Here is a 12759-nt window from a genome sequence, read left to right as displayed (position 1 = left end):
AAATTATTCCAAGGTAAGGTCAGAATTCTCCCAATTTATAGTAAGCTTGACCATGAGAAGTTTCCCAAAGCTGAATAAAACTGTCTGGTGTTGACCAAAAAAAAAAAAAAAAAAATAAAAAAAAAAAAAAAAATTGAAGTCACATATGATATAGAGAGGGCAGATATTTTCTGCTGGCATGATGTTCCAGAATTCATTTACATTTTTTTTTTTTTTTTTTTTTTTTTTTTTTTTTTTTTTTTTTTTACTCATGGGAAAAAAACAGGCTACACAGTTCAAGTGTTTTGTTTGGGTTCCTCTCATCAGTAGCAACAATATTCTCCAACATCAGATCTTTCAGAAATACCATGGCAATAGTGGAAACGCCAGCATTGATACAGTACAATACAGTAAAACCTCGATAAATCGACCCTGTAGAGGGCGGAATTTTGGGCAAATCGAACTCTGACCGAGGTGTGACAGTGTTTAATCAGAGGATTACATTTTAGTTTCTTATATTCCAAGAGCTACATTTTAGTTTATTATATTCCAAGCATTACATTTTAGTTTAACTGATTGTAAAGTCATGTAAATAAGTGCAGAACTTTACATCATTAAGTGACTTGCACCCCTCCACCTGTGCAACCTCCTATCCTAGCCTATGACAAGCACCAAATTGTTTTTATTGCTTATTTTTATTGCTTTATAAATGCTTCTTTAGTTTAGCATTAATAAACAATCACATAATTTGCAGTTATTGGAGGGGGGGGTAATACAGTATAGGTTTTTTAGCAATTATTTCCGGTTGGCTTAGTCGGAAAAAAATTCAGTAGGTTGAGCTACGCCGGAGCTCTATATAGCTCGACTTATGAACGGTTTACTGTATACATAAAAAATATGCGTGAATCATGTAACACCAGAGATGTTTACTCCTTGCTTGCTTGACGAACCTGAACCAGTGCCCTCTCCTAAAGGTAAGTGACATTTCAAGGTCAGGCAGAGTGGCAATTTGGATGGTTAGTATCATGGAGGGGAGGTTTGAGGAGACATAGATTCCCCCCCCCCCCTTGCAATTAGGAGCCCAAGAGTTTCCTGCTTTTTTTTTTTCCTGTGATTTCATTGATTGGATGTGGATGTGATAGGAAGCGTTAGGAAGAATACACTGAGGTGGTTTGGCCATGTGGAGAGGATGGAGGGTGAAAGACTGACGAAGGGAGTGTATGTGAGTGAGGTGGAGGGGGGAAGAGGGAGGGGGAGGCCAAGGATGAGATGGAAGGATGGGGTGGAGAGGTATATGAGAGAGAGGGGTGTGAGTTGGGAGCGGGGCAGTGAAATGGCGGGGGACAGGACGACGTGGAGACAATTTGTTTGTGGCCACCCCGAACGGGACTGAGGCGTCTAGCAATAGATAGATAGATAGATCATTGATTTTGGAAACGATGCATTTCTGTGAGAAATGTAAGTCAAAATCAAATTAATCACATAAAACATCAGAAAAACCTTAATGTATCCACAAGACGTGTTTGGAAAAAAAAAAAAAAAAAAAAAAAAAAAAAAGTACCAAAATTTTGGAGCATGTTCACCATTTTCCATTGTTTTAAACTTTGCAGACAGATGACAAAACAATTTTCACACTACTGTTTTCTCCAGTTTCATTATTTTTCTTTTTAACTGGGTTTGACAAACTAGACTAGCTACAGCCTCTCCACTCTCAGAAAATCTACCCTCAACTGAGTAAAATTCTCAATATAATGAATACAAAAACATCTCAACAGAAAGAATCTACAAGCAATGCTACTCACAGATGCTGAAAAGTTTATGACAATGAATAAGTATTAACATAGCGTAATTCATTCATACCACCCAAATTCTGCAGAAATTACATGATACTAACGTAAAGATTGAAGAATATTGCCTTAATTATTAGGGTAAGTCCCATTAAACTGTTTTCATTTGTAATATTCACAAGATTCTGTAATTAGTACTATCAATATTACACATATTCATAACTTCTGAAACCTATTATATTGACTACCATACCATAGAGTTTATATTTGGTTACAATCTGCCACTAAGTTAGGAGAGCTCTCATTCACACACACAGAAAAACTTAATTACAAAATGCTATAATTAATTTATAAAAAATTCTAGTTAATAACTGATATGATAAACAAAGTTAAGGACTTAGACAAATGTTGCTATAGCATTATGGTTAGGGTAAGCCCTGTTAGGCTCATCTGACTGTATTTATGTTTAACTTCAGCATCATGCATTTCTGCAGTTTCTTAGACTTGTACTTTGAGAACACTAATACTATAATTAATGAGCAAGAGCCTGCAAACACGTTGGAACCTTTGCAAGTGAAATGAAATGATGCACAATAAAATTCAATACTGAATGACACTAGTAGATCTGAATATGGCAAATTTGCAGTTATGATCAGTGAAGGCTATTCTGACGATTTTATAATTAACCTACTGGCCATTGACTACCTATGCTTACAGACCTACCCTTATTAAGCTACTCTAATCCAACCCAATCAATCATGAGGTGTGACCATGTAATTGTAAAAATACCCCATATTATCCTAACCAACTGCTCTCAAAAGTAATTTTGTACTGTACCTGCTATTACTAATAAAGGTAAGATTCTCCCTGCTAACTTCATTGTACTGACGGTTGCACTTGAACTATAAATGCATGTGATGGCATGTATCTTTCACTTGGCCAACTTGCACCTTAGTTGATAAGTAGATAATGCAACACTTGCTCTTGTTTATTTTGGCGACGGATCAGAGTTGCCAGTTTTTTTTTTTTTTTTCAGCTCAGCATTTTTGAGAAGTATAATCATGTTTTATCTAATTTAATCTTGGGCACACTGTAAATGAATAGTACTGATGACTCCGTGAATATTAAAGACCCGCACTCATACGAGTTATGTAATACATCGGAATTAGTCAGCGAAGTCCTTTGCTGAGAGGCTGTTACTGAGTACTTTTGTTACCATGCAATGTTACCACTTGTCAAATCCTCTCTCACATTTCCGTGGACATATAAAATATTTGTGCATAAAATATTTGTCGGTCATAAGTCAAGCTATCTAATTCCGTGAGCCCTTTATATCCCATTTTCTACGAGGGTTTGTAATAGAGAATGTAACGCAATTACATTTGATAGGGTATCTCTTCCTGGCTGGAAAATACAATGAGACAGTGCTATGTATAGTCAGGGACAAAGAAGTTAATACTGTAGACTAGACAAGTTCCCTGTGAGAAATGTGCGATTCAAATATGTGACTCCATGCCCCCCCCCCCTTTTCTTTCCCCACTTCACGATGAGGGTGAATGGGTCAAGCTACTATGCGAACTGGGCGACAAAATCATTCACACATTCAGTCCACCAAAACCCTGGCTCCACCATCCAATTCTAACCATATTTATACTTTTTGTTTTGGTACCTATATTTTTGAAAGCATATCATGAGGGGATTCAGGGTTGTTGTCCAAGCTGCCCTGGCAACACCCCGGTATTATCACATTAAGATAGTATCCAGTAGGCTACAGTGAACATATATGTTTATCTTATTGGTTATTATGTTCATTCCCCCTCGTAAACCATATTTGCTGACAAATGTTACTTTGCTGACTTTGAGCAATGGAATTTCGAATTCTCATTACTCTGAAAATGATATGGGCAACACTTCAAAAATATTCACGGATCCGCTCCTGTCTCTCCCTGTGTTTGTTCGCTATGGAAATAAAAATGTAAAACTGCGAGTGAAGCCCTTATTGGCCAAAATTATAACTGTTCCTCACTAATCATCATGGTGGAGCTTGGAGGTCAATTACCGTTAAGTTTTTACTTTTATACTACAACCATATCAATATTGCAACGGATCGGGTGGACAGGTGAACGATCGAGGTGAGTGGACAAGATGGGTGGACAGAGTTGAGCAGATGGGTAAGGGTGGTTGGGTGGAGTGAGGTATAGTCTAATTTCATTTGCCAAAGGTCCGTAACTTCTTTCTGCCAAGTTGATGGCCAGGCGTAGCCTATTCAGACGAGTATAAAACTACCTGGTAATCAAGGAGATTCATTCCTGTCTCATAACCAAGGCTCATCGAAATTCATGCAACCACGACTTAGCATTCACTTTGTGGGAGATGCCCTGTCTTCTCAAATGAAAATAACCGACTAGTGTGGGTGAGTGGGAAGGACAGATGAGTGGGCAGTGGGAAAGTATAGGTTCATGGGTGGGTGGATCGGCAGGCAGAGTGGTGGGAGGGTGGTTGGGTGAGTGGCAAGAATGAGTGGATACTGAGAAAAGTCCATGGGTGGATGGGTAGGTAGGGTAGTGGACGGATAGGTGGATGGGTTTGGATGCCATGTGGCTCCAGCAGTTTTCCACCTGCAAGTTCGACAATTTTGAGTATCAAGTCCCCCCTCCCCCGTCATGCAAGCCAAACTGAAGTCCTCAGTTGTGAGTTTTATTTAACACAGGCTGTGTAACGACTACTTCAGTGCTACATGACAATGATGATATGCTCTAGGCTGTTGCGAATATTCTGCCAAAGAATCACGTAAGTAGTCACAACGCTCCTCCTTAAGTTTCTATCAACATCCATTTATCTCCTGTCTGCCTCGTGCCGCAGTTCGCTACCACTCTCATATATGAGCCGTGCATGTACTGGCATCTGCCACGTCTTTTTTTTTTTTTTTTTTTTTTTTTTTTTTCCCGGGTCACAGCTGAGTTTGACAAAATTTCTCTTATTTTGGCACCATTAACCTTTGTACTTTGGTCCATGTTAGATCACTATATATCCCCGAACTCTCGGTATTATTTAAAATCCTGTTGTTGCTCCTCTCAGCTCTGGGTTAAACACCTTATCAGCAATATCAAATTGAATGAAATATTGTTGCAACTACTGTACATACAACAAAAAGTGGTTGGTCTGCATAATCGGTTTTAGTAGCTTTGATAGAGTTGTTATTTGGCAATTTTTTAAAATGCTGTGGCACTGATAATGCATACTGCTACGAGAAAAATGAGAAAATATCAATCAATCAATCTTCCTAAGTAGCATTTCCTTACAGCCGAGACCAGCGAACTTGAATTCGATGTTCCAAAATTGTACCGTATTGTTACCGGGCAGTTTCTGAATAACTACAAATTAATTGTTACAGTGTAGAATGTTCATCCCCATAACTAATTTTAAAGCGTTATATTTTCGTTGGAATAATAATCAATAAGCAATTCAAGCATAAAAAGAAAACAGTCCGTTTCCCGAAGTTATTTGCAGCGTCAGCTGACCAAAACAAACCGGATTGTGGTGTTCCTTCGTGTCCCTGTAAGCTATTTACGGCACTTTTGCCAGTTTATGTGTATTTGGTTTATACATAGTGCCTTGAAGAAGTTTAGTAACAGAGGAAACCTTACGTCATAATCATTTAACCAAAGAAAGGGAAACTGAATGGAGAAGGTGCCCGCGTGCTCTGGTGGCAGATTGTAATTACACTTGAATTTCATATTCAATGCATGTCATCATTTTAATTAAATTCCTTTCACATCACAACATTTAAGTTCGTAATTCTGTGCCCAAAGTTGTGCGTGACAAAAAGAATGACAGCTTTGTTCGTGTTGTAACATGGGTCCCATCACCCTACATAGCGTACCCGTTACAACAGCCTACCGGTAGTAGGTAGTTTTATTTGAACAATTTGCAGGTTGAGGCAACCACGGAACTAGGAATATTTCCTTTGTAAATCCCAGGCAAATGTATGCATTACTTTAAGCAGCAGAAAGACCAGACCCATTCATTTAATATTCCTCCAGTTTGTTTTCAGTACTTTTCTATTTTCAGGGTAGTAATTGCCCTTTCCCTGTGGAATTTTTCTCTCCCCTGTTATTATCATCACATTCCTAAATCATACCTTAGTTTGTTTCTGCCATAATGGAAGATACTGACATTGTACCCAAATTAGGTTGGGTTAGGTTAATTTATTAATTACAGTTAGGCATAGTTAGGTTAGGCTTAATTACAGTTAGGTTAACTTAGGATCCAGTGGGTTAGGTTACATTACTTTGTTAGGTGATGGTGATTTATGAAGGATTAGGCTATAAATAGACTGTTATGAGGCTAGATTGGTAAGTCAATCATCATCAAGCACTGTGGGGTGTAAAGAATGTGGAACTAAGGCTCCAGGTGACAGCCACAGCTGCTCCACCTATGTTGCACAGCAACACCAGTGCCAGGAGTAGGTTAGCCATGTTTTACGATCAACTGTCATTCAATCATTCACTTGCATTATCTTAACATTTTATCTCCCTCCTCCAATATACGATTGCCATTTTTGCTTATTTAATCACTATAACTCCCTGTGAAGCACCATTTTCCAATATTTATAAATATATATATATATATGTCTATATGGTCGCTGATTTCAGTTGTACAATCACTACAATTCGATGCAATGAATCATAATTTGATGGGTTTTCCAAAAATGTAACCCGTTCATATACTGTATTGTAACAAGGTTGACCTGGACCTGTATGTAGTGTTAGTATCAGAGAATGCAGTAACTAAATGCCAGAGTTGGCACTGATTAAATAATTGATTTTTTTTTTTTTTTTTTTTTTTTTTTTAAATCTAAAAGTTAACAAAAATAAAATCTGAATGTTTATAATAGTTGTGTGTGTTGGCATTCATTTATGCAGACTCTTAAGCATTAAGTTAACAGATTTTGGAGAATGGTGCCATTAAAAATTGCTACACCATGCTGTCTTGATTACCACTGGAACTCGGCCTTAACCAGTAGTGTACAGACAGGACTTGAACAGGTATGTATCTGAATTCTGGGCAGTGGCTCTCAGTCTGAACAATCAGTGGATGGATAGGACATGAAGTTAACAGTATTCAGTACAATGCTTTTGAAATATTAGCTATATAATAAAAAGAAAAATCAACTAAAAAAAAAAAAAAAAAAAAAAAAAATACAAATAAATCACCAACCCTGCTAAATGCTGAACGTGAAGACTCTGGGTGATTAATCAATACAGTATGGTATGTTATAAGTAGATGAAACAGGTCCATGTAAGGAAGAGATGTTAGGCAGGTTATATGTTCTGAACATCTGTGGTTGAAGTATTTTAACCTCTTCAACTAGAGGATGCCTTTTTAGTGCCCAATACCATCGTCTGACATACGGTACTGTAGGCTATAATACGAAAAATTTTACATCCTCAGGTTGGCAGAGTTAATGGAGATTGTTTCTGATCCATACAGCTCAGGAAAGTCTCTCTCAAGCTGAATAACTCATATGGTAATACAGTACTGTAGCAAGAATGATATATACAGTATGAGATTGATATTCTTGAGATAGGTGGTAAAGAGTAATTAACCCTCTCATCCCAAATAGCCTACAGTACCGGTACCTGGTATGTCATTTTGTATTTTTTTTCCTGATGCTACCAGTTGATTTTATTCAGCTTAGGGAATGCTTTCAAATTGGAGAGGTCAGATGTAACCTTCATCATCTTTAATATGGGAGGTCTTTCCTGGGTAGAATAAAATCTGCTTCTATCCGCACTACTGCATTTTAAAAGTATGCCATTGGATGGATAGGGTTAATGATTTTTCACGTGGTTTGAATGCTGCCTAAAACTTCCGCTGATTACAAATGATTCTTTACTAATTTTTTGTGTTAAACTGAGTGTCATTTATTTTGCAGGTAATATGAGTCCACCAAGGAAGAGTAAGAGGCAGGCTAAACCTCCTGCTAAACTAAATGAATTTCTCTGCGAGGAAAATGTGGAGAAAGACAAAGGTAACATATTACATACTTATATAACTGAAACTCTTAGAATACCAATGAAATTGCACATTATTTTTCAGGTACCAGTAACACAATTATGGGAAAGGTAACATACTACACACATGAATGAAACCTTTTGAACAGCAGCAACGTGTCAGCCAAACCTCTTATTAGCCTATAGTATTTCAGGTCACAGTTTTCTAGCATCTATCTATCTATCTTTAGCCAAACACCATAATCCCATATAGGGTGGCCGTTTCTCTTTTGCTGTAATATCAGTAGTTTTATAAGGTGGGTTACTAACCCTCCTCCAACCCACTTGTTGACATGTAGGGAACTCGTGTGGGTGGTTACCACCCAGCATTGTAAATGGTTTCCTAGCTTGCAGGAAACCATTTAGCTTGTCACTCACAGTAAAATCACCAGAGAATGAATGAAGCAATAAAAAGTGACAGGAAAGATGGGAGAAATAGGAACAGAGAAGGGTAGACACACAAAAACATGATAAAGGTGAAGGAAGAAGCAGGCAGCACTACATTGTGAGTGGATGATGGTCACTACCATATACCACATTACTATTATATTCTGCACGTTTGGGTGATTGCTATTGTAGGTCATTTCTCTTCATTGTTAAGGCTAAGCACTTTGAAAACTGCCTCAAATGACTGATATACAGTACTGTATATTCGTAGTTAATGGGTGGGGTTATTAATTTTTGTGAACAACTCTTCAGGTACCTTAAAAGTAGTGATCTTTCTTTGATAATATTCCATATCTTATATTACATGGAAAATGCAGCAAGGCATTTCTGTAGAGTTGCATGTCTCCGCACAGAGAGAGATTGGGGAGAGGGGTTGCAGTTCTACAGTCCGATGTCTCTTACTTCACTGATGCTATGAAAATGATTTTATTCAACAGAAAATGGTTGGTAGTTGGGGTGGTGGTGGTAGTTGTGATGATGGTGGTGGCAGTAACTGTGATGGTGGTGGTAGCTGTGATGATGGTGATGGTGGTAATTATAATGATGGTGGTGGTGATGGTGGTCAAAGCTCTACACATTTTACCAACTACACCACACTTCGTTTCATTTCATATATAAAGGCTCCAGCATGCTTGCATGCATCGGCCTTGGTCACCTAATGGCGACTTTCCATGCTGCTTAATCTCAGACAGCCTCCCTATTCGGTCCCTTATCCTTAAGGTCACACTCTGTGATCTTGCCCCAGGTCTTTTTCGGTCTGCCTCTTGCAACATTCACACTTCTCACAATTTGCACTCAGTTGTCATCCTCCATCCTCTCCACATGCCCAAACCATCTCATTCTACCCCTCACCATCATAACACCAATACACTCCAGTCCCATCTTTCCTTCAACTCTTCCATCATAAACAAAGCCCATCACCCCAACCCAGGCCTTGCATTTATGGATGCACTGCACAATCACACTTACCGGGTACTCCTTGGAATCAAGTAACATATTTCACTGGTTTATTCTTTCACTCTTCAGACAGTGTTATTTAGACAAGGATAGGCTTTTCTGAATGAAGGGGTTAGATGTACAATAGCTGTCTCAAGCCACTTCAGTGATGCAGGGGTCTCGTAAACTAACTAAAATTGTTTGGTGGCAGGAAGAACAAAAAACACATACTGTATACTCGTATATGTAATGTACTTAGGCCAAAGAAGTTAACACCTTCGGTCTGGTAATATGTAAACATTACAACTGAACGGGGAAATGGCTCAGAATTGCAACACATTGGAGAGCAGCCATCAGATGAAAAGACTTATGCATGCTAGTGTGGTTATTGGCCTGTAATCCTATGTGTAAAATTTAAATGTCTACAGTAGTTAAGTGGTCTCATGAACTGTGCTGGTAAACTCCAATACTTTCTACTTGTGGTAGCAAAACACTTTGTAGTGTATCAGAATTACAAAACCATCATAGGAAGTCTTGTGATAATCCTCGTATTTAGAGAAATAAAAATACAGTATATTTCTTTGTTTGACTCCAAGTTTGTGAAATCTTGCACTGATTTTATGTGAAGCCGGATGTTTTTAAACATTAAAACATTCAGTCCAACTTTCATTTGCTTCTTTCTGGTTTTTATATAACCAGAAAGATAGTTCTCTTTTCTAAAGGTAGTGGTATGGGTTTTTGTTGGAAGAATCAAATTTAAATGTGCAAAACTCAGTACTGAGAAGGAGAGAGAGAGAGAGAGAGAGTGAGCAAATCTACATTCGCGAAACAGATATTGCTCCTTGTGACGGTCAGGAGTGTAAAATACTGTACACTATATAATTAGCAGTGTGTGTTATAGGATTAACCCCTTCAATTGTGGCATGTCTTCTGTTTGTTTGATTATTTCTGTCAAATGCCAATTTTACTTTGCTTGGGTAAGTTGTTCCACGCCTCTAGGGATTGGAAATAGTCTCCATAACCGATTCAGCCTGGGCCTGTCTTTTTTATTTATTCTGGCTGACACCTTGCAGTTTTGTTCAACTGACAGGAGATGTCTGCAGACTGTATCAGTTACCAAAGACTCTTCATAAGCCTCACAGCCAAGGCACGTCTTTTAAAATTTCATTCTGGTCTATGCCAGATGTGATTAAGCAGACTGCTCCTCACAGAAATGAAAATGCCGAGGTGGATGTGTAGGGTCTCACTGAGTGACAGAATTAAGAATAGTGTGATGGAAAACATTTGTCATAAGAAATATCAAAAAGATGATACAAACTGGTAGTTTAAGGTGTTTGAATACGTTGCAAGGAAAAAAGAGAATGACTGGCAGAGAGGGTCACAGGAGCATACGAAGAGAAGAGTACCCCGAGACCTAGAAAGACAGAGAGTGAGTTCCTGTGTGGAGACCTATGGCCGAGAGACTAGGCAGGGAAATGGCTCAAGCTGCAACTGGGTGAATGGACCTACATATCATAGTTTGGTCACATTCAGTGGTTTTTAAACATAGACATAGCATATATGTATGCTAAAGAAGCAACATGTCCCCTCATCAGCTGTGCGTAATGATTTTTATTCAGCTTAGGAAAGATATGCTTAGGGAGATCCATGATAAGAGGCCAAATACCTGTATACCGGTATATTTTTTTTGCTTTATTGGCTCCTACACTTCTCATGGGGCAATGTAGGATTGGATGATGGATGGATGGATGATGGCAACAGTGAGATGATGGTTGTTAAGTTGTGTGTTAATTGCAGATGGAGAGCCTCGCAGAAGCAGAAGAACCCCCAAATTAAGTGAAAAATTAAAGAGTTACATGGATAACAAAGGTGAGCTTCTTTACATTATTCTGTAACTGTAAATGCATTAGTTTGTGATGTTGCATTAAATATTAGTTAGCTACCTTTAATATGATGTGCAAAATTATGGTACGTTGTTGGTAATTTGGGATTCATACTACGTGAAAAGTTATCATAAAAAATACATCAGTGTCAAACTTCTCAGGTTCTGTGAAGAAAGAGAAACCTGAATCCCCACCAACTGAACAGACCAGCAAGAAAGCAAGCAAATCAGCCTCACCTACAAAACTCGCTCAGAGCAGCAAAACAGGGCAACCTAGAGTCATATTACAACAGCTACCCAGGAGTGTAATACAAGCCACCTCAACTAAAGGGAGTAAAAGCAGCAAATCTTCAAAATCATCTCCAAAGAAAGTTCCAATACTGGGCAAAAGCCGAAATGAAAAAAAGAAATCAGGAAAGGTTACAACCACAAGCGTTATTGTCCGAGCTTCTCCTTCCACCTCAAACTCAAAGGCAGGAAACATGGCAGTCAAAAGAAAGCTTGAAATGGATAAGAGTGCAGGAATGAAGAGCTCCTCTGTAGAGATCAAGCGTAGAAAAACAAAACCCACTGAAAAACAAACTGTTGAAACAGCATTTACAGGTATCAGCATTGGTGATCGGGAGGATGAGTTGATACCGCAAGTCAACAAAGACATTCTGAATAAACTCATTGGCTTTGGAGCAGAAATTGCCGAGGCTATAGACAGCAACAGTGAGGCCATAGTGAGCCTAAGTACTGAAACCAACAAGCCAAGAAGAAATATACTGGAGAGCATCAAAGCAGATAAGCCTAGAGATTTGACAGATGAAGATGTAAATGCAATCCTAAAGTGGTTAGATGAGGAAGAGGACCAGAGACGAGCATACAGGAAAAGAATTCTGGAGTCCCTCAGAGCTTCACATGAGATTAACATGGCACTATATAATCAGATGCTACAGGTTTTGCAGTCTGTTACCCTGAGTGTGTAGTGTTAGTCTGTAGGGATGGCTTACCTTTGAGATACTGTATGCATGTGAGTGTAAATCTGAGAGTGTATGTGCAGTGTATGTATGTTGGCTGCAGTTAGTCCGTTTAGACTAACGTTAAGCTAAAACTGATTGTGAAGGCATTAGCCTCCTGGATCTAGTGACATCTTTGTACAATTAACCCTCCAATGCAGTAGGTACATTCCTGAAGGTTGCATGTTCAATAAGGATCGTGTTCGACTAAGAAAATGGGAGTTACGTTCCCAAATCTTGTGGAAAGGGAGTCATGGTTTACAAAATTAAATTTTGATGGCTAAAATGTAACTTAATTCCACATACATATTCACAGTATTGTCGAGCTCCATTAGTGAACATAATTCTCTAACTGTGGAGTTCTTAAAATTTTAAGCAGTAATATATAAGAAAACATCTATTTGTAATTTTACTCTGAACATAGCATATAGCATTGAAATGTGTTAACCCTCAAACAGCAAATTACAGAATTCTTGTTCAAATTATGGCAAGAATCCTGTTGCATTAGACACCTATCAAAATATAAATACAACACTAGCAGTAACAACTGGTTGCCGATGGGATGGGGTAGTGTCTTGGCATGCCCGACCAGGGGTTGTTTACAGTCAAAGCAGAGTTATGACTGAAAAAATATGAAAAACAAAACAGTCTGTAATAATTAACTTATGAGC

The 12759-nt window shown here is 38.4% G+C and overlaps 1 protein-coding gene across 1 annotated transcript; it reads left to right on the top strand.

Annotated features, from left to right (window-relative positions):
* Positions 1-5287: 5287 nt before the first annotated feature.
* LOC145405470 (uncharacterized) lies at positions 5288-12434 on the top strand. The gene is made up of 4 exons (XM_080276821.1): positions 5288-5324; positions 7705-7800; positions 11003-11074; positions 11250-12434. The coding sequence occupies exons 2-4, from the start codon at positions 7710-7712 to the stop codon at positions 12056-12058; spliced, it is 972 nt and encodes a 323-aa protein (XP_080132947.1). The 5' UTR covers positions 5288-5324; positions 7705-7709; the 3' UTR covers positions 12059-12434.
* Positions 12435-12759: the final 325 nt, after the last annotated feature.

Source organism: Coenobita brevimanus, chromosome 67, assembly GCF_032717465.1.
Source record: "Coenobita brevimanus isolate Jiangsu-jjx chromosome 67, ASM3271746v2, whole genome shotgun sequence".
Taxonomy (NCBI): Eukaryota; Metazoa; Arthropoda; class Malacostraca; order Decapoda; family Coenobitidae; genus Coenobita; species Coenobita brevimanus.
The sequence above is the reverse complement of the archived record's forward strand: the minus strand, read 5'-3'. Positions and strand labels throughout refer to the sequence as shown.

Coding starts and splice junctions, on each gene's coding strand:
- LOC145405470 (XM_080276821.1), top strand. CDS start 7,710: ATGAGTCCACCAAGGAAGAGTAAGAGGCAGGCTAAACCTCCTGCTAAA. Junction 7,801..11,002: donor AAATGTGGAGAAAGACAAAG/GTAACATATTAC, acceptor TGTTAATTGCAG/ATGGAGAGCCTCGCAGAAGC. Junction 11,075..11,249: donor GAGTTACATGGATAACAAAG/GTGAGCTTCTTT, acceptor CAAACTTCTCAG/GTTCTGTGAAGAAAGAGAAA.